Consider the following 24,122-nt stretch of genomic DNA (forward strand, 5'->3'; position numbering starts at 1 on the left):
GTGCAAATTACTAGGCCCTGATTAGGAACCCGATGGGTGGAATGAGATGAGATTCATACTCGAACACGAGTTCTATATCTTATACGAAGAACGAATCCTTAATTGAACTAAAGTAAGAAGATGAACATGCACATGAAGGAACACTTTATAAAAAGAATGGTTATTCCTGTAAGAACTATGGCTATTTGTAGATGGTATCTTCACTATATCTGTGATCTTGTTCTGGTACCCTCAAAACCGGAAGAAGCGAAGAGCGAGTTTCGTGAAACGGTTATTTACACCACCGAACCAACTTACTCTAGGTATCTCCTGAATGTGAATCCATTGCCACCCGTGATTGGTAAAGAATCGGGTAATCTCGAATGTAAGAGACGAACCCGACTCCTTAGAGGATCTCTAGGAAAGGAAATCAAGTGAAACAAGCATTCTCATCTTGAAACGACAGATCGAACCTTCCACATCAAACATCATCCTCGAACAAAACACGAGCTTCGAAACCTGACCTCAGTTTACCGCTAGTAGAGGTGGCCAGGCTTTGAAGTACGGTCAAAACGTCGGTGGTATCGTCTAAATAGTATTTGGCTTTGCTAGGCTTTTGCCCCACAGTACAGGCAAATATCTTTGGAGGAACAGCAAGGGATGAGCTATAGGTTGTACATGATATGCTTTCGAACATGTCTTCATCGGATCGATCGTCTCCGATGCACATCACAAAGTCGGGCGCCTTATCAGAGGCGATCATAGTGGAAAGAACTCTTTCAGCAACTAATCCTTTAGTCACACCCTGAAAACAGATGATTGCTCAGCCTCCATGAGAATCGAAACGAAGGAAGAAGTGAGCCGAACGTGTAAATACCTGTGGTTTCACTTCGACGATCTGGTGGCCTCTTTTGACGACTACGGGTTCGTTAGCAAGAACATTTTCAAGGTGATCTAAGAGCTCCATGGCCTGACATGAACCGAAACATGGATCGGCGTCTCGATGATGCCATACTAAGGCACTGTCCTTGGGCTCTATGGACGAGCCATCGGTGGCCTCGGTGTATAATTTCATCACAGGTTCTGCAATCCTTTTCCAACCAAAGTTTTCAGCTAATGTACTAACTTCCCATTCAGAGTCCCTATTCCACCTACAAGTAAATCAAGAGTTCAAACGAGAATCGAAACTCGTCCTACGACTAGGAAAGTAATCGGTAAGCTAAGTTTGGTACCTCAAATAGTATCCATGTTCAGCGGCAAGACCGAGATTCTTACACGAATCGAACCACGAACCAAGAGTATCTTTCCCCCTGCCACTAACTATAAACACAGTGTTGTTTGAATCCTTGCAAAGGTCGTTGAGTATAGAAATGACTTCGGGTGTCGGGGATTTGACCAACGAAGCTTGGGAAACGACAGTCCCGTCGTAGTCCAAAAATATCGCCCTCCTAAAAGCGCTCCGATATGCAGAGCCAATATGTTCAATGGAAAGCTTCCTGAAACTTGGTGAAAGTGACAGAATTCTGAATCCTAAACCGAGTCCGATTCCCCAGCATCGTTTACTGTAGTGATCTTGACATGCTCGCTCTAAATCTTGCGAGAAACTGCGAGCCCAGTAAGCAACGTCATGAGAGCTAATGTATCGGTAATGTTTTTCGTGCCTTAGTTGCTTCTCTAAAGCAGGCATTGCGACAGCCTCGTAAAGTGCCTCAGCTACAGCATCAAAATCCCAAGGGTTTACTCTAACCGCACCACTTAGAGATGGCGAACAACCTATGAATTCCGACACGACAATCGTGCTGGTATGAGGTGAATCCGGGGAGACATCCAAAACTTGGTCGATTTGAGAAGTTCCCTGTCGACAAACAATGTACTCGTATGGAACTAAGTTCATACCATCCCTGAGAGCATTTACAATGCAGCACTCTGCTAATACATAATATGCAATCTTCTCATGGAAAGGAATAGGATGATCAATCAAGATCACAGGTTCGTATCCCCGAAAACCGAAAACCTTGTTAATCCTTTTGGTTATCTCGTAAGTTTCCCTTTTCGCTTCGAGGACGTCGTTCCCATTGCTCCGTGCAGGATTCAGAATTTGCACCAGAACGACATTGCCCCGCAACTCCGGATGCTGGTTCAACAGCTTTTCCATAGCTAATAACTTCAGACCAATACCTTTAAATATGTCCATATCATCAACACCAAGAATAACCTTCTTTCCTTTGAAGTCTTCTTTGATCTCCTTGGCTTTGATTGAAGTGTGGGAATGATTTAATGCGAATTCGAGTCGACCCATATGAACTCCAACAGGCAAAATCTTGATGTATATCGTACGTCCGAAATACTCAAGCGTGAGATAGCCACGTTTCGATTCATACTCCAAACCGAGCAGTCTACTACAACATGATAGAAAGTGATGAGCATAGCTGAACGTATGGAAACCGATTAGGTCCGTGTTAAGTAACGCTTTCAGAATCTCATCTCTAACAGGCAGAGTTCGGAAGATCTCTGATGAGGGAAACGGACTATGAAGAAAGAATCCGAGCTTAATTCGACTGTAACGTTTTCTCAAAAAGGTAGGGAGAACCATAAGGTGATAGTCATGAATCCATACATAATCTTCTTCCAAATTGATCACCTCCATAACTTTATCAGCAAACCTTTTGTTAGCTGAAAGATACGCTAACCAAAGAGGTCGATCAAAGCGAGATCCGTGATAAGACGAAATCGGCATCATGTAATGGAAAAGTGGCCATAGATTTTGTTTACAGAATCCATGATAGAACTGTTTCTGAAGGGACGTCGGGACGAAAGTCGGTACACAGTTGAATTCCTCCAGTAGTTTCTGCGAAATCTCTTCTTGTTCTTGGACATTGACATCAACCTTCAATGATCCAACATAAACAACATCAACATCTGATGAGAATCCATCTTTCAGCTGAAGCAAAAGCGAATCGTCGTCGAAGCTAAAGTTCCATCTCCCAGAATCTGGATCCTTTTTAGCATGAACAGGAAGCAAATTTGCCACTATTATCGTCCTCCCTCGACATTTATCGGATACTATCCCCGACGCAGTCATCGCCCGTGGAACATTTCTCGGTGTAGGAGGAAAATCCAACATATCCACAGATGACAACTCTAACAAACTCAAGCAAGAACTCGACAGCATGACAGCAAACAATCAAATGCTCCCAGTCATTGATGATAATCAATGCTACAAACACATAATAAACAACAAAAAACCTGAAGAACATCAACCAATGGCTTCCAAATTCCAATATATTTTCTTCTAAACATCAACTAAACAGAAGCGATTATGTTAAGCTCAAACCAACAGTTTCAAAAGAACATAATAATTGGTCGTTTTCAGATCCAACCTTTTAAAAAAATCCATACCGACAAGAAGAATTTAAAATTGAAAAACAAGATAAGGACAAATGTCAAATGGTTATGCACTTATCCTTATCTTGAAGTTACTGAAATCCTCACTCAACGAAAGTGTATAATAATTGCAATTCATCTTTTCTTTGTCCCTATCACTTTAAACTTAAACAATAAACAAACCCCACTTCTTGGATTTCCAGATCATTCATTCATTCATTCATTCAAACCCATTGGGGAACACAATTAATCACAACAAAAGAAGAAAAGAAACGAAAGCTACCTGAAACAAGAACAGAGGAACGAAAGAAGCTCTGTTTTGAATGTTCCCCAAATGCTCTGATTCCCTGAAGAAGAAAGGAAAGCGTGGAAAACAAGTTAATACCCAGAAAAGAATGAGGAAAAGGGTATTCGAAACTTGAGCTAAGAAAGGGAATGGAAGAAGGAGACCCCACAAACTTGAATCTATTGTCCTGCAGCTTCTGGGAAGCAAAACAGAGGAAGAGGAGACGCCATTACAGAGGGAAGAAAGGAAGAAGAAGAAGAAGGGTTTAGGGATTAGACGGAAATGAATTGGATAAAAGGGAATTAATGAATTGAGATTTAGACGAACAGTCAAAAAAGATGGAGCGAGGAGTGAAGGGACAGTTGGATAGCAACCAGCATTGGTCGTACGTTGTAGACTCGACTCATATTTCTTCAAACGTTAAATATTTTATTCAAAAGCATTAAATTTAAAATCATTACCCTTAAAATTCACATAAATTTTATTTTATTAATTAAATTAGTGTCTTAACTCTCCATTAATTTATGTAGATTTTTTTTTCGTATTAATGTAAAAATTCTAAAAAAAAAAATCTTTAAAATGGGTCGAATTTATTTTGAAAGACATATCCATTAATGTTTGAGGAAACATTATTATTATTTAAAATAAAATAAAAAGTAGTCAAAATTGTGGGCAAATGCGTTCACATTTGAGTAAAAAGGGACCGAATTTGCCGGGGAAAGGGGGAGAAATTAATAATTTTTCCAATAAAGTTTGAATTTTATTTCTTTTTCCCTTTTTAAATTAGCCAATATTTTTTAATTAATCAATTCAAATAAACAACATTATCTTTTTCCTTCGTTTAATTTTTTTTCTTTCTTTTTTAATTTATTTATTCATTAAGCATGTTTTTAAATTATTCTCATGTAATATAAATTTAAGTAAGAGTTAATTAATAATTAATTGTGTTAAATACATTTCCTATTTTAATTATCCTCGTCTAAATAATTCTATTTTTCAAGAGACAAAATCTTTAAAATATTATTTTTATTTATATTATATTTTGTAATTGGTAGATGAATTTGGGTCGTGCTTCATGACTAGTAGGGCTTCTTTCAACCACGAAGAGTCTAGTTTTAACCTACCAAACTAAATCTTATTTTGACTCATAACGATTATGTTGGATCTGACACTCGTGATGCATTTGTGAATTTTTTTTATTCAATCTTCGAATTTAATTTCCTAGCTTTCTTATTGGATATCATGATTTGGAAATACTCATAACAAATTTTAGGGGGAACCCAAATCTTATTTTTATTTATCACTCATTTTTGTAGCTTCGACAGACCACTTTATTATTTGAGTTAATTTTATATTGTTAATTTGTAAAATAAATCTATATAATAAGATCTTAAATTAGATGTCATAAAAATAATAGTGATATTAAAAATTAACGCTAATGGTAAAAATTCACGAAATTAAATGGAAAATACACTAAAATTTGAAAAAGAAAATAAAACTCCAGAATCAAATTGAAATTGAAATTAAACCTAGCTACTAATATCATGAAATTAATAATAAATATTTCAAACAATTAAAAAAAAAATGATTCATGTTTGAGCCAAACTATAAGAAAACCTTGTATTCAGCTTTGACATGGAATTAATTTGGTTGGGAGTGCGCCGACAAACGGTGCACGCGGCCGCTCGACCACTCGCATCCCATGCCATTTTACCAAACTACCCTTTCCGTTTCATTACCAAAACCCCACTTTTTTTTTCTTTTTTTTTTTTAAAAAAAAATTTAATTTCTTCCTCTCTCCCATCTCATTAGATGCGTTACCGTTAAAGAGTCGATATGAATTGTTACAAATGGTATTAGAGTCAGACATCAATTAGTGTGTGAACGAGGACGTTGAACTCCAATAGAATAAATTGTGAGATCCTACGTTAATTGAAGGGTAGAACTAAACATATGAAAAACTTCTCCGTAACATATACATTGTAAAAACCGAAAAAAAGCCTAAATAAAACGATATTTATTAATAGTGAACTTTCGTGTTATGGATTATAAGAGAATCCTAGGCCAGTAGAGAGTGGCAGAAATGTAAATAAAAGGAAAAATGAGGTGGATTAACGAGAAAAACGAGGAATTGGATGAGGATAGAATCTAAAGCAAAGGGGACAATGATTTTCCATGACTTTTCCACGCACTTTTCTCTCTCATAATCTCGTACCGTCTTTTTACACGCAATTAATAATAAAAAGCAAATTAAAAAAAAAAAAAAATCAAAAGGAAAAACCATGGCCACCCCACGTGGACCCCACTCACGCCACACACGTAATACTCCACGTCACTCCCCACCATTGCAACGCCACGTCCTCATTTATTCCATTTACCTAAACGATCATTCTCATCTCTCTCTATGTTCATACTTTCTTTTTGCTTATTACCTAAACACCATCCACGTATATCATCATTATTTTCTGAATTTAATTTTCCTTATTCAAAAACTTCTAAAAAAGCTTATTGTTATTTTTAAATTTAATATTTATCTTAATCAATTTATACGATTTTATTCCATATTTTATTATAAAAACCTATTACAGTAATTTAAAATTTTAGGGACTAAAGAAAAATAATTTATAAAGTTTTATGATGTAATAAATATTAATAATTATCCCTAAATAAATAATTTTAATAAAATTATGTAGTAAAGCAAATCATATTAAATGAAATATATTTATAAATCTTATACTAAACCTAAATAATGAATAAAAAAACATTTTTTTTAGAAGAGAAAAAAATAAATAATTGAATTTAAATAATAGTATCGGGGAGAATAAATGATTTTTTTTTTTAATTAAAAAAAAAAAAAAGAAGAAGAAGGAATTTGGCTTTCGGTCCTTATCCACTAAAAGGAAGAAAGTGGGCCCATTACCTTTTAATTTGATGGGATAATCGAATGTTCTACCTTATCCTTTCTTTGCATGACGTGTCCTTATATTTTTCCTTTTTTTATTCATCGCCATTTCTTTTCAAATTTTTTAATTAATTTTAAGCATTTAAAAATATGTTGACATCAAATGGGCTAATGCGGCCCATATTTACTGTTATTTGGGCCATAAAAGTTGGGCCGGCCCTAAACCAACCAACCTAATTTCCGACTTGTAAAATTTAGTTTTATATAATATATCGAGTTTAAATCATTGAATAATTATTATAATTTTAAATATTAAAATCAAATTTGTAAAATTTTCGTATATAATTGATTTATCGTAGAAGTTATATAAATTTTAATTTTTAAAATTATAGAACTAAATAAAAATTGACATTTAAAAAATACTATATTTAAAATTTATTAAGTAAAGAACTTTTGGCGCGCGATATTAATATCCGTAGAAGCAATAAACGGAAGAAAAGAAGAACAAACGCTCTGCAAAATTTTGGCTCACCGTATTCCTCTGTTCATCTTCCAAAAGGTCTTCAGTTCTCTCTCTCCGATCATATTTTTCGTCTTTGCAATGGAAAAATGCATAACATTGCTCATTCTCGATTGGGCGGTCTTCACAAATCCTTTGTAGGATCATATCCTCGAACCAGATTCCGATTTCGTCGTCCGATGGCATCGCATCTTCCTCGTTATTTGTTTGATCGCGCTCTTCGTCGATCCTCTTTTTCTTTTATTTCTCGATCATTGGCGGCCCTGCTTGAAGGCGATTCAGCACTGGATTTGGCATCGTCGTCACGAAACCATCGTCGATTTGTTCTCCATGTTTCAAATGCTTATGAAGTTCCGCACCGCCTTCGTTGCGCCCAATTCTAGGGTTTTTGGCCGCGAGGAGCTTGCTATGGACCCTAGGGATATTGCTATCCCCTGCCTCAGGTGAATCGATTCTTCTTTAACTGATCGAATTAGGGATTTGATTTAGGGTTTAGCAAAATTTAATGTTGCTCGGTTGTTGTCCGAGATCCGGTTTGGATCTCCATTTTTTGGGGGAAATGGAACTCTTGATTATAATCAATTTAATCCAAAGTAAATTCTCTTGATTTTGATTTTGTCCTTTGCAGTTCTACTCTTGCCTAATTCTTTGAGATTTGTCGGTGCACCCTATAGGAGCTGCTTGGTATGTGGCATCCATTCAGCACCAGCATGAATGTGTTGGCAGATAGAAGGTAGAAAGGAGATGAATACCCCACATTCTCCTTTTTTCAATATCATTTTCTTCGATCTATACAGACATACACGAACACATATTTCACGAACTATCAAATTCAAAATAAATTCGACCATAAAAACGTTTCAATTCAATTAACTTTTTATAAAGATATCGAATAGTTGGCGAACGATTTGCATGGAATAAAGTAATCATATAACTTTGATCAACGTTCCTTAATTTAATTGAAAATAAATTTAATATAAATAATATTTTGTTAATCTCATCAACATTGGTAAACATAAACAAATAGACAAACATTGGAAATCACGTTTACCAAATTGGATATTTAAATAAATTTTGAACGTATAGATAAATTTTCATTAAATTATCGGTAAACAATTCATAATCTTTATAACAAAATTTAAAAAGTATAGGAAATATTATAATTTAAACCGTAATTAATGTAAAGTTATTCAGAACCAATCAAAATCTTCTTTTTAATTCAACGCTTAATTAATTGGAAGTAAGAAGTCTAGAAAGTAACCGAATAGTTAAATCTTAATTATATACTTTGGACCAATGAATTAATTGTCTCAAAATTCTTGAATTTAATCATGTGTGAAACTTGGTTAGAAAATTTTCAGATTTAAATAATAAATTTAGAACACGTTAATATTTAAATCATTTAATTATAATAATAATAAAAAAAATAACCTCACTTATTAAACTAATTTCACTTATTAATTTAATTTTAATAATCTCGGAACGAGACCAACTATTTTAACCAGATTTCACTGTCAATAATCAACACATATAATTAATTATATTTCCACGTCATATTTATAAAGAGGGTCTTTACATTAATTGGCTTCTCATCCTTTGTAAAGCAATATCATTTATTAAGTTTACATCAATGTCAATTATTTAATGATCTCGTTTCAACTAAGCTAAATTTTATTAAAATTTAATAAAATTTCTTACCATAAACCACAAAAATCTAAGTTATTAAATAAATACAAAAATCAAAACTTTAAAAGGCGGAAGGTTTCCAACCACTTATAAATGGTGGTTTGTNAAAAAAAAAAAAAAAAAAAAAATTATCATATGGATTTTTATTAAAATTTAGGACCTAAAATTGTTTGTTGAAAAAAATCTGACCCTTTTGAAAAAGATGCATTATTTCTTAGAGAAATGAATATGTTTTGGAAATCTGCCTCACCGATTCTGTTTAGGATCCCAAACAAGACAGATTTTTGATACCTTGAAACTCGGAATTTTGGTTCAAAATCAATGTTTATCAGAGCTTTGAGATGAAGATCTCGAAACAGAAAGACCAATCTTTTTAGGGAATCAAACAAATTACTTTTATGATATTGTCCTGTCCTTGTTTGTCCCATTTGAATGGAAACTCCAGCTCTGTTTTACAGCGATGTGTTCATTAATAGGCAAGAAAACAACCTTTGTTAATCTCGAACAGTAAAAGAAAAAAACACAACATGTGGGTGTTGTTGTTTCTGCCATCTACTTTCTTTCCCATCCAATTTACACCTTGTTTTTTGAGGGAGGAAATGTGAAAATGACTTTGAAACTACCCTTCTAATTTGGGGTTTAATTATTGTTCTGATATTCCTAATTTATGGCCTAAAATGGCGTTTAAACGACAGGTTTTGGCATCTACTTAACCGGTGTTGGATAGGAGAGCTTAAACGTGTGAAGGGGTCTCGTGGTTTGTGCTTTGAAGCTTTTGTGTTTTGTGGCCATGGCTGCTCGGAGAGGAATCTGTTCTTTACTATCTCGTTCTCTGTTATCATCTTCTTGTTCTTCTTCTTCTTCTTGTTCTTCTGGTTATGGGTTTGGTTCTTTTCTCCAATCTCGTGGTGGGTTTCTTTCTTTTTTGTTAATGGTTTGATATCTCTTGAGGCCATGTTCTTTAATGGTTTGATATCTCTTGAGGCCATGTTCTTTAATGGTTTGATATCTCTTGAGGCCATGTTCTTTAATGGTTTGATATCTCTTGAGGCCATGTTCTTTAATGGTTTGATATCTCTTGAGGCCATGTTCTTTAATGGTTTGATATCTCTTGAGGCCATGTTCTTTAATGGTTTGATATCTCTTGAGGCCATGTTCTTTAATGGTTTGATATCTCTTGAGGCCATGTTCTTTAATGGTTTGATATCTCTTGAGGCCATGTTCTTTAATGGTTTGATATCTCTTGAGGCCATGTTCTTTAATGGTTTGATATCTCTTGAGGCCATGTTCTTTAATGGTTTGATATCTCTTGAGGCCATGTTCTTTAATGGTTTGATATCTCTTGAGGCCATGTTCTTTAATGGTTTGATATCCCTTGAGGCCATGTTCTTTGAAGTTGTAATGGATATTCATAATTGTGGGTTTCAGGGAGAGTTTCAAGGTTGCATGGAATAGGGAGAAGATTCAGCTCATCTGCTTTGGCGGAGGAGGAACTTGTTACTCCTCCTGTTCAGATAAGTTACACTCAGAATCTGATTAATGGGCAGTTTGTGGATGCTGCATCAGGTGAGTTCTTTTCGATATCTAACCTTTTGGTCGATCATATATATCTTAACCGGTTGAGTTAATACTGTTTTAGCTTTTGTATGATGATGAAATTGTGTTTTTGTTATAATCTTACCTCTCAAAAGTTATCTGATGGATGGAAGGAAGGTTGAATTTGATATGTTTTGATCGTAGGGAAAACGTTTCCGACCTACGATCCTCGCACCGGGGAAGTGATTGCTCATGTTGCCGAGGGCGAGGCGGAGGATATCAACCGGGCAGTATCGGCAGCTCGCAAGGCTTTCGACGAGGGGAAATGGCCGAAAATGACTGCTTATGTAATGCATTCCTGCAGGCTGCAACTCCTCTTGTTTCCCTCCCCCTCTTGCCTTTATTTGAATTCTATATCGATGCTCGTCGTGTCGATTTTCAGGAACGATCGAGGATATTACTGCGGTTCGCTGATTTGGTTGAGAAGCATAGCGCTGAGCTTGCAGCATTGGAGACATGGAACAATGGCAAACCTTATGAACAATCGGCTCGGACCGAAATACCTATATTCGTGCGCTTGTTTCACTATTACGCCGGTTAGTTCATCGCAGCATGGTGGCGTATCAGCCCTTGTCCTGCTGTTTTTGTAGGTTTGTAAGTGGTTTTGGTGTTGGTTTGTTCAGGGTGGGCGGACAAAATCCATGGCTTGACCGTTCCAGCTGATGGGAAATATCATGTGCAAGTATTACATGAACCAATTGGAGTTGCAGGACAGATAATTCCATGGAACTTTCCTCTCCTTATGTTTGCTTGGAAAGTTGGTCCTGCTCTAGCCTGTGGCAACACCATTGTCCTAAAAACTGCAGAGCAAACGCCTCTGACCGCTCTTTATGTCGCGAAGTTATTCCACGAGGTAGCGTTTTCAAAGCTATGTTTGTTTCCAGATCGTTCGGTTTATGATGTTCTAATATTCTCTGTCCATGTCGCGACTAATCTTCATCCTCCCTCGGTTGATCAATCGAATAGGCTGGTCTTCCTCCAGGAGTTCTGAATGTCGTTTCGGGCTATGGTCCAACCGCGGGTGCTGCCCTTGCTAGCCATATGGATGTGGACAAGGTGATAGCACAATCTTGAAACCATCTTGCTTCTTATGTTTCTTTATGAAACTCATATCTGGCATGGTCAATTGTAGCTTCCTATAAGAGATTTATCATGAACTAATGATCTACATATTTCTGCACGACAACGATCGGTTTGCAGCTAGCCTTTACAGGATCGACGAACACGGGAAAAGTTGTGCTCGAATTGGCATCTAAAAGCAATTTGAAACCGGTAACGCTCGAACTTGGAGGGAAATCGCCTTTCATCGTTTGTGAGGATGCAGATGTTGATAAGGCCGTAGAGCTTGCTCATTTTGCTCTTTTTTTCAATCAGGTTTGTCTGAAGGGTCACTTTTGCCATGGATTTGTAGGATTTGAACTCACTGTTAACAATTCTTTGTTCATTTTCAGGGGCAATGTTGCTGTGCTGGATCTCGTACTTTCGTGCATGAGCGTATATACGACGAGTTTGTCGAGAAGTCGAGGGCACGTGCCCAAAGACGTGTGGTTGGTGATCCTTTCAAGAAGGGTGTTGAACAAGGTCCTCAGGTAACTCTCTCCATTTACCTTTCCCCATCTAATCCATGAGAAGAAAAACCATATCATTCATGTTAAGACTAACGATAATCGACGTACCCTTTTTGAACGACACAATCATGTCCAGATCGACTCGGAGCAGTTTGCAAAAGTCCTAAGATACATAAAATCTGGCATTGAAAGTGATGCTACTTTGGAATGTGGGGGTGACAGACTTGGGTCCAAGGGATACTTCGTCCAGCCGACAGTTTTCTCAAATGTTAAGGTGATTGTTTTATGTCTTCACTAGCTTCCTTGCTCTAAAGAATGTAAACTAACATTTCGACCTGTTTTTCTCGTTGATCGATCAGGACGATATGTTGATAGCGAAGGACGAAATCTTTGGCCCAGTACAATCCATCTTGAAATTCAAGTGAGTTGCCAACATCTCGAAACACATCATATCACTCGTTCATTTGACTTAATTTCTTCATGAATTTTGTCAATATCAGGGACATTGACGAAGTTATTCAAAGGGCAAACGCAACTCGTTACGGTCTAGCTGCTGGAGTTTTCACTACAAACCTCGACACAGCCAACACCATAACACGAGGATTGAGAACAGGGACGGTGTGGGTGAATTGCTTCGACGTATTTGACGCTGCAATACCGTTTGGTGGGTATAAGATGAGCGGAATGGGGAGGGAGAAAGGAATTTACAGCCTCCAAAACTACTTGCAGGTGAAGGCTGTAGTTACTCCTCTGAAGAATCCAGCATGGTTATGAGAATGGGAGTAATGCCAGTGAACTAGAATAATGTTTCATTATCAGTTTCAGCTTTGTTATTTGCACAAAAAAACAAAACTTTTATTTCTGTACTCAAGTTGAGCCCAATATTATCTACCTCTTAATCTGAGCTATCCCTCTTGAATGATTTGATTGAACATCGACTCTTCTCAAGGACTAAAACACAAATTATCAAAGAATTTTGTTAATTAATTTCAAATCTTATTCAATGGAGAAAGACGACAAAGATAACAATTTGGATGACAACGATAACAAAGATCCTTAGTGGTTTTCAGAATTTTTTAATTATGGAAACCGTCCATAGTACTCTTTGGACTTTCTCTCGAGGCTTTTTGAAATGTGTATGCTAGGGTTTCCACACCCATATAAAGGTTCGAGGAGATGGAAAGATGAAGACAATACCATTTTTGCATTTTAATCATACAATTCATTCAATTGATGTCATTACAAAAGGCTTACATCAAATGGCAAAGTGAAAGGCAGCAAAGTCCCTGGTTTATGTACCCACCACCATAATCTATTATACTACTAGCCTCACCTCAATAGATATATATATCTATATATATATATATATATTCCTACTTCTTCTATTTGTCATTACCACAATCACATTATGATTTTTCCCTTTCATCTTCAAAATAATTTTACCAGATTTCTGTATCCAATTCAAACAAACAAATCTTTAAGGCCCTCTATATTTTCGAAAGCATAGACAACCTTGAGTTTGATCAACAGGGATCATACCTCCACCCTTGGATGTGTCAATGGCCTCCAACATGGAAACTACTTCGTCCATCTCGGGCCGCTTGTCCGGGGTTGCATCCCAGCATCGCTTCATCACATTTGCTAGAGAGCTCGGGCAACATCTCGGTATCTCTGGCCTCAGATTCTGCAGTTTTGAAATTACCATTTTCAGGAGAGTTAATGATAGGTTGAAAACAATGGAATGATTTCTTCTCAAGCGCACATTGTCTGCAGATATGAAGAACTATGGGTGAAAGAATCGGCAATCTACCTGACGAACCACAGCAGAAGTCACTTCGGAGAAACTAAGGTCGGGATATGGCATGTCACAGCAATAAATTTCCCAAAGGCAGATACCGAAACTGTACACGTCACACTTCCTGTTATATGGGTTGCCATTGAGAACCTGTAACCAGAAGAGCGCTATAACTTTAGCAAAATCATCATTCTGATGTGTTTGATAGCTACATTTTTGGCATTGAAGTTTTTTGGTTTCCATGTAAGGAATGAGCGACACAACTATGGAATCAAAAAGGAAACATTTTATGGCCAATGCACCTAAATGTTGTAGAGCTGACCGAAAAGTGCATACCTCAGGAGCCATGTAACCAAGTGTCCCAGTCTCCCCGGTCATGTCGTTGGGATTTGAGGCCTCAACTCTAGCAACGCCAAAATCAGCAATTTTAACCGTACGTGTTTTGTCCAGCAGCATGTTTTCTGTCTTTACATCTCTGTGAACGATCTTCTGTGAATGAAGGTAACTCAATCTACAAAATAAAAGGAACACTTTCTAAGAGCCGAATATAAACAAGTGCATACTATTCTCAAATATACGGTTAAGATTAGCGAACAGAAGGGATAGGAATAGTGGTGCAGGGGTACCCTCTAGCAAGATCAAGTGCCAACTGGACAACCACCTTGAAAGCTAGCTTCCTTCTCCTGTTCTTTATGAGATAAGATTTTAGGGCACCTCCAGCGAGATATTCCACCACAACACAACATATGTTACTTGGCATGCCTATTAGACCATTTTCAGTTTGGATCTGTAACTCCGCTGAGCCCATTGTTGCTCCTATAAACTGACAATGAATTGAAAAATGTAAAAAATACAAAACTATCAACCAAAACCAAAAAAGAAAATAATAATAATAAATAAATAACACAACTTAATAGATTAATTATTGGATAAAAACATCGAGTTTGAGATATCAAAATCTGAACAGTAAAATACATATACTTGAAAGTTCCCCATTCACTATGACAGATAAAAGAGGGAAAGGAAAAAGAAGGGACGATGACAAGTTGAGAACCTAGATAAAGACCCTAGTTTTCCACTATCAAAGATGTCAAAACTTTCTTCATCTGATTAAGGCCCTCCAAAGTGAGCAACATGCTTCTTGGCCTTATCTGATTCTATTCTAGCAAGGATAAGATTTAGTTCAGTTGACTTTTTTCCCTTCTACAAAAGTAGAAGGGTGGTGAGAGATTAGAACTCTAGACGGAATCTTTTAATGCAACTGAATGTTTCCAGTAGAAAAGAAAAGATTTAGTTCGATTTTGAAGTTCGGGCAAGAAGAGTTTTCAGTGGCCTATACAGAAGGCTTGAGACAATTAAAAGCAAATCCTTTTTCACAAAAATTAGAAAAGAAGAGGTAGCGGGGAGGAAAAAGAACGGTTTCTGGTTATTGGATCATTAACTATTCGGGATCTAATTGATCATCTATTTTCTATATTGTCAGCATCTTCCAAAAGAGAAACAATATTAGAAGTACACTCAATTGATTCAATATCAATCAGGCTAGGCAATAGAATTGAGGGTTGGAACAAGCATATGACAAGACATTCATTTCAAGTTTCAGAATCATAACAAGTGGGTGAATAATCGCAGAAGTTGCTAATGACCTTAGTAACATTGGGATGCTCGAGTTTATGCCAAACAGCAACTTCCTGTTTGAAAGCTGCCCTTAGTGAAGAAATTTCAGCTTCTGTCCTGTGACCCTCTTCTCCCCAATCCAGCATCTTGACTAATGCATTAAAAAAGCCAACAGAAAACTTCAGAGGACGGTAGCAAACAACTACAACCCAGTAACATTATCAAACTATAAACCAAGATAATATTTTCATTTGAAAATAAAGGAGTGAGTAAAACAGATCTTGAAATAATTCAGTGATAATGATAGCATTAAAAAGGGTAGATGATAATGATGATAAAGATGAAGAAAAAAATACAAGTCCGTAGCAGCTAGCAGAAATAGCCAATTCGTAATAACAGCTTTTCCAGGACAAATTTTATCCAACAGCTGGAATCACATGAAAGTTTATAACTTTATCTACAGAAAGTCATTCAGGCCATCGTTGTCATAAACAAACTCAACTCAATCTCGTGTATGCATCACGGATCATCTAAAAGAGAGTTCAAATGGCCAATCACCACTTCCTGACAGTAGCAACATGTCTTTAAAATAAACAGTTAGTCCAAAGAAGGCTAAACAATCACTGTATAGGATCCAATGAAGAGGGTGCAAAATCAGTACAGCATTTCAAAGAACTAATAGTCAATCAAATCCATATTTGTTCAGACAAATTCAGGAGTACATACAAAAATGATCATGATGAATGTTTAAGACGATTAAGAGCAGATAACAATGGTGTTGAAACAATTGAAAACGAACGGAAGGATACTCAAAAAAGAAAGTGGAGAAGCAAAGTAAAGTAAGGCATAAACTGTAGTCTGTAAGCATTCTGAAAGATCAGGAGTGTGGAATTCCATCACGATGCACGAAGCAAGAACTCAAAACAAAGCAATTACTGAAGGAGAATAGTTAAAAATAGGGCAAAATTTAAGGTTGCTGGTGAAAATCGGTGGCTCACCGGCGACATCTAGTCCGTCGTAAACGCCGCGGTGGACGGTGCCGAAAGTACCACGAGCAATGACGCTCTTGATTATCAGTTTGGACGGATCGATCTCCCACTCCAGCCGCTCCTTAGCAGCGACTTTAGTAGACCTACTGCGAGCCATGGCAGCGGAAGTGAGAAAGCTGTTACCATCTTCATCTTTCTTTTTGTTCTTCTCCATCGTCAAGGCTCTGTTGAGATGCCTCTCAAGCTGCTCATCCAAGCTCTTGAGATCAATCTGATCCGCTCGCACAAACCCATCATTGTTGTCCTTCATCTCCGATTTCGATTCCTTTCAAGTTGGCGGCAAATCAGAGCAGTATAATGGACAGGAATCGGTGGCTGGAATCAACAAAATTAAATGATTCAATTCAGAAATTGAGAATATCTAAGAAGAATTCGGTGGTGATTCTTCTTCTTCTTGCTCGTTTCGCTGTTGTTTCTTGGCTGCTCTTCGTTTCCACAAATTCTGCAATGGCTTCTCGAATCATCCATGTGGGCACATGAATTTGCCTGCTCATAACGTGTGCTTCTGACCCACTTCGGTCTTCTTCTCTATTTATTATTTTTCTCTCTCTTTCATTTTCTTCTTCTTTTCCAGTTCCCAGCCAATTAACACATCACTGCTTGTTAATTAAAATAATGGTATTATTATAAACCAACAAAGGAACTTAGGTTTGAAATGAGTCCAATAATGCCATTTATTTATCTTACTATAAATTATTATAAATATTTTTCTTCTTCATCTTCTTCTTATTATATAATTAATTAGGTTAAACACCTACAATAATATACTATTTTTTTTATTAATATAAAAATATTATATGAATGATTTGAATAAATAATAATGGTACACCTATACTTAAATTTAAGATTAAAGTCCGTTTAATAATTATATTATTTTTTGTGTTTGACCGTCTAAATATGTTTTATTTTTAAATATAGATAATATAATTTATACCATATTTGTTAACAAATGAAAAATAAGGGTATTTCATAAAATACATATTAAATTTATGGTATTCAATGGATTTTTTGTTTTCTATATATAAAGGGAATTATATGTATTTATAAATTACATATTTAATTTTGTTCATTGATGTTAAGAATGGAGCATAATCTGAAATTGAAGAGCGTAATTAATTACATTCCTAAACTGAATAACTAATGTGGGCCAAGGCCCAAATACTTTGACTCTTTGTGGGCCAAGGCCCAGTAACTATCGTACGTCAAGTAAGGAAAATCAGCCTTGTTTTTAAATTTTACAGAAAAATATCAATTAAACACTAAATTATCCATAAAACTTTATTTTTAATTTACAGAAACTAAAATAAAACGAAAATAATAAATCGACGTGGGATTGGGCTTATTGGGCCGATTATGCCAACTGGGCACGTGTCGTAAAGCTGCAAACAGTACGAGAGTTGACGCCGTGAAGAAACGGCGCTACAGTTAGTAACTCTATTCGGAATATTCGTACACTTCCGTTACTTTTCCGTTCGTGTCTCTCGCCCTTCTCTACTGCTCACATTTCTCATTTCGCTTCTTCCCTCCACGAAATTTCGCCTCTGTTTTTTCCATCCACGATCTTACGAGAATTAGCTATTGTTCTCGTGATTGTTTTCGATTCATTGCTTTAAAATTCAATCAGGTTTCTGCACCGTCCTATGGCGGTTCGTGATTCTCCAACCAGCTTGTTCTAGTGAACAATTCTCCCATCTATGGCTACTCGAGGCGTCGATTTCAAGTGGTAAGGCCTCTCACTATCTAAAACAATGAATTGTTGTATTGATGTACTCTCTTGTATGGAGAAGAGCAGTCGTTTGTAGTCAACTTGATAGGTTTTGGACGCCGTACTTGATTCTTGCAGGTATGACGGTTTTTTCTTGTCGATGCTCGCGACTAGTGTGTATCCTTCAGTGTTTTGGGGGAATTTTGAAGTTTTTTCTACGAAATTCCTTTCAGTCTGTTAGAATGGTTGAGTGATAACTCGTGTTTGATGCATTTACTTGCATGGACTGTGATTCCACTTATCGTGTTGCCATGATAACGGATGCATTTACTTGCATGGACTGCGTTTCCTCTTATCGTGTGTCATGCTTTGGTATAAGAGTTGGAAACGTATTCATATCCTATGCTTTAAAATCTCGAGCAATGTATTTCTCTTTACGTATTTTATTTGTGTATTTTCTTTAACTATTTGCTTGATAGAGTAATAGTTTCGATCAGTTGGAAGAGGTATCATACTTGTGTACATCCCCTGCATATATGGATTGTGGTACGTTATTCTTAACTCTAAACAAGTATTACATGTTATTACTATTGTTTGTTTTATCTGTTGTGATTTTTTTTGGGGTCAATGATAGTCAGTTATTGGTACAGGTTGATTACACTGCCGTCTTTCTTTTTCGCCTGCTGATGTTTGTAGACAATGGACTTGCCGCTGGAATGGGTTTGTAAGGCTTTCAACTTTTAGTTTTACGTCAATTTAGGGCAGCAAAATCTTACACTTTTTTTTATTAATCCTCCAGATATTTTGGTGTCAGCAAATGAATTAAAGCAGTAAAATGTTCCTCCAATGTCTTTATTATGAATGGTATTGGTTGAGCTTTAAAGCTGTAATTCTTTGGGGAAAGATCAAAACAAACTTGGATTCTGACATGCAAAGATTTGTGAGCATTTGATTCATTATCAGAAGCATGGTGACAAAAGTGTGAAAAAGAAAGGAAAACAAAAGAATAGAACATAGAACATCTGTTGCTAATTTAAAGAATCCTGTGGCGTTTGCTAATTTTGTTTTGTTCTTTTGGGACTTTAAATGTGAAACTTCAAGAAATGAATGTTCACTTTCTGGTTCTGGTAGAATTATTATATATCTTATTTCCTCTTGGGAATTGGGAGTCTGCACAAGTTTTGCCATACCAGTTAGTTACTTTGACCAAGTAGGTCTTGACGAAGGTCTGAGAAATTTTTTTACCCCCGAATTAGTTAATTAGTAAATACATGCACACTTCTCATTTTTTTAACCCATCTTGTGATTGAAACATTGGTTCACTGCTTCATTAAATACAAGAAAGTTATGATCTTATAATTTGATCAGTTTGGCTTATCATCCGAATGGATGTTCTTAACCGTAATTGGCAATGCATTTTCCTCTCTCTAATCTTCTATTTCAATATTTCTTGTATAGTTTATGCCATTTGAGATCTTCTTATCTTCTAAATTTGTGTACCATTAGGGACTTTGGGTGGCAGCAGAGATATGCTCGATTTTGTGGAAGAATTGTTGTCCTTTCAGTCCTAGCGCTTCTGCTATTTCCATTTCTTTGGGTTTGGACTGCCATTGGTACTTTATGGTTTAAGCAGGCCCATAATTGTGTATGTTATTCTATTTCAATTCCCATCGCCACCACCAGAATCTTCATATTTCTACAAATTTTTATGGAATTATTGGTTTAAATGTGTCAGCTTCCTGAGCAAGGTCAGAAATGGGGATTCCTAATTTGGTTGCTTTTTAGCTACTGTGCCCTCGTATGCATTGCTTGCATGTCATTGGGAAAGGTCAGTTCTACTATGTTTACTCTGTAGATTATTATTGGAGTTTATTCTTATGAGTTATGTCTGGTACTCTCTAATTGTTTGTAGCTCAACTATCAGTTGTTTTATGTACGACCTTTACATTCTTTTACAGTTCTTGTTGAAATTTCTCAATGTTTTTCTATATATACTTCTGTACATGAAATTCACGTAGTTACCTTTGAACCCTTCTTGTAGTGGTTAACTCGTAGACAAGCACTCTTGTTTCGGGCACAACAAGGGATCCCTGTATCGGAATATGGGGTAAGCAGTTAAGCTTCCTGCATTTTAAAATTTCTGAACTTAACTCCGTGCATAAATTTTCATTCTATGTCATCAATTTCTTTACCTTGTGTTCTCAGTGACATCCATCTGTATATCTAATTTTTTCTACAATATATTCTCTGCTTTCAATTAAAATATTCAATTTTTACCCTGATGATTCTTCCAAAGGCGAACATATACGATGGATTGATTGTGAATGAAGTAGAAATGGGGGATAGCTGTAATTAGTATATCTATCCTTACGTTTGCTCTTTAGGTTCTTTTTGGTATGTGGTTCTATTCTCAAAAAAAAAAAAAAAGAAATTGTAAGCTTTAATTTCTTGTATTAGATGCCAGAAATGACATATTTGGGAAAATATACTTCTTGCTCGTGATGGAACTGATAGAGAGCAATTTTCTTTACAGGTCTTGGTTGACATGATCCGAGTACCTGATTGGGCTTTTGAAGCTGCAGGAATAGAAACAAGGGTAATGGGTCAAGATGCTGCTACCTACCATCCTCATCCCGGACTTTACTTGACTCCAGCTCAGGTAAGTCTATTAGCGCTTGAGTTGACATTTTGGTGTCAGTATTCTTGACATTTCCCCAACACCTGTTGTCTGGTAGCTTAAGAGTAGTTTTGTACTGTTCGTAGTATTTTCCCATCTCAGTGGCTGTACAAATTATTAGTTTAAAAGTTTGAGGGAAGTTGATCGACATGACCGCATAATGTAGTTGAAGCTCTTTGCAAAGAGGGCTCTGTGCCTTAGGCTCTCAGCCTTTAAGCATTTTATGAGAGATTTTGTCTAAATCTTTAAAAAAAAAAAAAAAATAGATAAATTGCCTGCTTTGTAAAGCCATTTTGTGGGTTCAAATTTATGATTGAATCTTTTGTTTTGAAATCTGATGGTCAAGCTACTCATTGATGCTTGAACAGAGGGAAGCTGTGGAGGCACTTATTGAGGAACTTCCCAAATTCAGGTTAAAGGCTGTTCCAACAGATTGCAGTGAATGCCCTATCTGCTTAGAAGAGTTCCATGAAGGGAATGAGGTAATTGATTTTTCATGCCGTGCCATTTGATTTACAGAAGTTTGGTAAACTTGTAGGGGTAAGAAAAAAAAAAAAAAAAATGTCAATTCATTTATGATTTGTATTGTACTGCTTCTTCGAGCTGGGGAAGTTCGAGGAATCCTAGATTAATGCTTATAAATACATGAAGTATCATCTTTTGTTGGAGAATTATTGAAAATAAAGTTGCGGGCATTATAAATTGGTGCAGGTTCGTGGCCTCCCTTGTGCTCATAATTTCCATGTAGGATGTATTGATGAGTGGCTTCGACTGAATGTGAAATGCCCTAGATGTCGTTGCTCGGTCTTCCCGAACCTTGACCTCAGTGCTCTGTCCAATCTTCGTTCTGATACCGATAGGCCTTCTGCAAGTGTTGTTACAGCCAATAGCTATATGATATCTCATCCTTTGAGCCAAAGTTATCTAGTGAGACTGCAGGGTCTACTTCGACCTGTTCGCGCAGAAAACACGGGTACACATGGTGATTTAGAATCTGCTAGTCCTGTGGAAGTTACTGAGAATGGGTCCGCCCATGACCAAACTATACCAGAACGGTCTCCCGTAAGACCCATGCCTTTAAGTCAGTCTACACCACAACTCTAGGTAGTTGTGGCTTTTTTCTCCCTTGCTATTTTGACTGCTTCTAACTACTCCTGTAAAAGCTAAATGATAAGCGTCCACATCTTGCCATTTGCAAATCGTGGCAACTGTGTAATAGTAAACCTCGAACATTTGGTTTTTGTATCCAAGGAATCTACTTACGTTCTAGCAAAACTCAAATCTTTCATTTGTTTAGATCTTAGTACTGGACTCTTCAGCCATCTGTGTAGGGAGATTGCCCATGTGCTATTTGCAGACGCATACCTTGCAATTCCACTCGAGAATCTTCTACTTTGACAGGTTGGTGTTTACTGTTCCAATTTTTTAATTATTGTTTCTCACTCCTATTCTCTGGTTGACGCAGATTTTACTGTGAGGAACAAAACAATGTCAACTCCAGGAATAAATACTGTTACTTTATATAGAAGGCTATTTTGAAATTCCCTTAAATTGAGGAGGCCAAAGCATGTGGCAGAAAAGGGTGGCGTTATTAGAAAATGAGATAATAATTTACCTATTTTAGTGCTAATTTGTCTGTGCTTGCTTCTTTAGGTGGGGTCATCGGAAATTGTCTGGTTTGACGAGCACTCTATTCTCCATCAGCAATGTGGCAATGACCGAGTGGAGCCAGCCCTATTGAACAAATGTGGTGACCGACAGCCTTCCCTTATTTTTCTCTTCACCCTTTTTGTATATATAATTCTAACTTGCATAAATTATTAGTAATTGAAGTCCCATATAATAAATCGTGAATCAAGTTTCATAGTTTGTTCATATTTTTTGTTAAATAATGATTGAAAATTATTGAAATGTTAAAATAATATTTATACAAAATTTAGGAGCAGACTAGAATTTCATTAAAGAAATTAGGGTTGAAATTTTGTAGAGATGTTTGAACTTTTCTTCCTCTTAATATTCTTGGTTTTATCTTGTCCGTGGATTTAGGTTATTGGGGAAAGCAACTGATCTGGCTGGTATGCTTCCAGTTTTGGCCACAACATCTACAAGGAGCCCCACCACTCGAACCATGAGTTGCCTTGGAGTATGTCTATTCATTTCCAGGTTTGGTTGTCACTTTCTTATCGTAGACTTTTGTTTCCTTGGCAGATTTGAAATTAGAGCGTGTTTGATAAATATTTCCTTTTTTGTTTTTGAAAATTGTGGTTGTTTTTTAAAAATTATGATTGTTTTTGAAATTATGAATTTGAATATACGTTTTCTTGGCAGTTTAATTTAAAGTATAATTCGATTTTGTTTTAGGGCCTTGCATTAAAAGATTATTATTTTTTTTTTTTTGTTGCTAATTGTTTTATAAATTAAATATTAAAAAAAAACTAATCTGGGCACATTTTATTTATTTTTGTGAAAACATAATTTTATACAATTTTATTTTTTGCTAAATAATCCACGATTTTTATTAATTATATAAACTTTGCTAAAATTGTCGAGACATTGTAGGGTTCTTGTGCATGTGCCTGGGGCGTTGCATCGGGTTGATGAGAGGAAAGTATATTTTTCTGATCCCTTTTTCTTTTTTTAATATGATGAAACTTGTGACTAAAAGACCAATCAGCAAGTACAAAAAAGGGTCATCGCTATGAAGGGTCATCACTATTAAGCTGACACGTTTGTCTATGACAATTATAGAAATATTTTATCCAAATATATATATATATTTAATACATTACATAATTTGTTAAATGTTCCTATATTTTGTAAAGTTTTATTTTTATTTTTATACTTTGAAATTAATTCCAAAAGATATCATTGTATGTTTTTTCTTTCAAATTGTGAAAAAGAAATGAGAAGAATTATGACATATTTTTCACACTAAGTGATGCTAACAATATTTTTTTAGATTAAATAAATGATAATAACGATTTTAATCTTCTACTGGTGTGTGTAATATCTTGTATTTTTTAAAATTCTTTAATTTCCCATTTGTGTTTTAATGATGAGTATGTATACTTTTAAATAATTTAATAGTTTAAGGGTTGTATAATTTAGGCTAAATTATACAAAATAAAACATAAAAATATTGCATGTCATTAATAATTCTGAAATTATTTATCTGGTGTGTATATGTATTTCAATTATTCACCATGTTATTTATTAAAAAAAAAAACGTGCCCAATAATTGATGTACTTAATTATTACGGAATATTTATTTTAATTATAAGTTTGTTCAATCAAGGAAACAATATATTTTATACAATCAAACACTTTATTTGTAAAATAATTTAGACGGTTGGAATCT

The 24,122-nt window shown here is 35.9% G+C and overlaps 4 protein-coding genes across 10 annotated transcripts; 2 read left to right on the plus strand and 2 right to left on the minus strand.

The window, feature by feature from the left end:
* Window positions 1-52: 52 nt before the first annotated feature.
* Window positions 53-3,995, minus strand: LOC111792176 (probable alpha,alpha-trehalose-phosphate synthase [UDP-forming] 10). 6 transcript variants are annotated; one of them, XM_023673513.1, is made up of 5 exons: window positions 3,823-3,995; window positions 3,647-3,710; window positions 1,212-3,196; window positions 857-1,130; window positions 53-784 (listed from the first exon to the last, which is right to left on the minus strand). In XM_023673513.1, the coding sequence occupies exons 3-5, from the start codon at window positions 3,149-3,151 to the stop codon at window positions 461-463; spliced, it is 2,538 nt and encodes an 845-aa protein (XP_023529281.1). In that variant the 5' UTR covers window positions 3,152-3,196; window positions 3,647-3,710; window positions 3,823-3,995; the 3' UTR covers window positions 53-460. The 6 variants fall into 6 exon arrangements, with proteins under 6 accessions (XP_023529281.1, XP_023529282.1, XP_023529278.1 ...); XM_023673514.1 differs by having other exon boundaries at window positions 3,819-3,995; XM_023673510.1 differs by having other exon boundaries at window positions 3,814-3,995.
* A 5,454-nt stretch (window positions 3,996-9,449) lies between these two features.
* LOC111794107 (aldehyde dehydrogenase family 2 member B4, mitochondrial-like) lies at window positions 9,450-12,849 on the plus strand. The gene is made up of 11 exons (XM_023676247.1): window positions 9,450-9,665; window positions 10,186-10,323; window positions 10,498-10,640; window positions 10,736-10,889; window positions 10,977-11,206; window positions 11,320-11,409; window positions 11,554-11,727; window positions 11,805-11,942; window positions 12,058-12,195; window positions 12,281-12,342; window positions 12,422-12,849. The coding sequence occupies exons 1-11, from the start codon at window positions 9,548-9,550 to the stop codon at window positions 12,693-12,695; spliced, it is 1,659 nt and encodes a 552-aa protein (XP_023532015.1). The 5' UTR covers window positions 9,450-9,547; the 3' UTR covers window positions 12,696-12,849.
* A 271-nt stretch (window positions 12,850-13,120) lies between these two features.
* Window positions 13,121-16,981, minus strand: LOC111793739 (serine/threonine-protein kinase HT1-like). Its single transcript, XM_023675765.1, has 6 exons — window positions 16,332-16,981; window positions 15,363-15,484; window positions 14,343-14,539; window positions 14,053-14,227; window positions 13,732-13,866; window positions 13,121-13,605 (listed from the first exon to the last, which is right to left on the minus strand). Exons 1-6 carry the CDS (start codon window positions 16,630-16,632, stop codon window positions 13,399-13,401), a joined length of 1,137 nt encoding a protein of 378 aa, XP_023531533.1. The 5' UTR covers window positions 16,633-16,981; the 3' UTR covers window positions 13,121-13,398.
* Window positions 16,982-17,892: 911 nt separating this feature from the next.
* On the plus strand, window positions 17,893-22,639 carry LOC111793600 (E3 ubiquitin-protein ligase SIS3-like). 2 transcript variants are annotated; one of them, XM_023675556.1, is made up of 10 exons: window positions 17,893-18,105; window positions 18,226-18,264; window positions 18,567-18,633; window positions 18,738-18,811; window positions 19,594-19,732; window positions 19,823-19,915; window positions 20,129-20,194; window positions 20,621-20,746; window positions 21,133-21,246; window positions 21,476-22,639. In XM_023675556.1, the coding sequence occupies exons 1-10, from the start codon at window positions 18,077-18,079 to the stop codon at window positions 21,866-21,868; spliced, it is 1,140 nt and encodes a 379-aa protein (XP_023531324.1). In that variant the 5' UTR covers window positions 17,893-18,076; the 3' UTR covers window positions 21,869-22,639. The 2 variants fall into 2 exon arrangements, with proteins under 2 accessions (XP_023531324.1, XP_023531325.1); XM_023675557.1 differs by lacking the exon at window positions 18,226-18,264 and having other exon boundaries at window positions 17,894-18,105; window positions 21,476-22,039.
* The last annotated feature ends 1,483 nt before the right edge of the window (window positions 22,640-24,122 follow it).

Source organism: Cucurbita pepo, chromosome LG04 (genome assembly GCF_002806865.2).
Source record: "Cucurbita pepo subsp. pepo cultivar mu-cu-16 chromosome LG04, ASM280686v2, whole genome shotgun sequence".
In the NCBI taxonomy this organism is placed as follows: domain Eukaryota; kingdom Viridiplantae; phylum Streptophyta; class Magnoliopsida; order Cucurbitales; family Cucurbitaceae; genus Cucurbita; species Cucurbita pepo.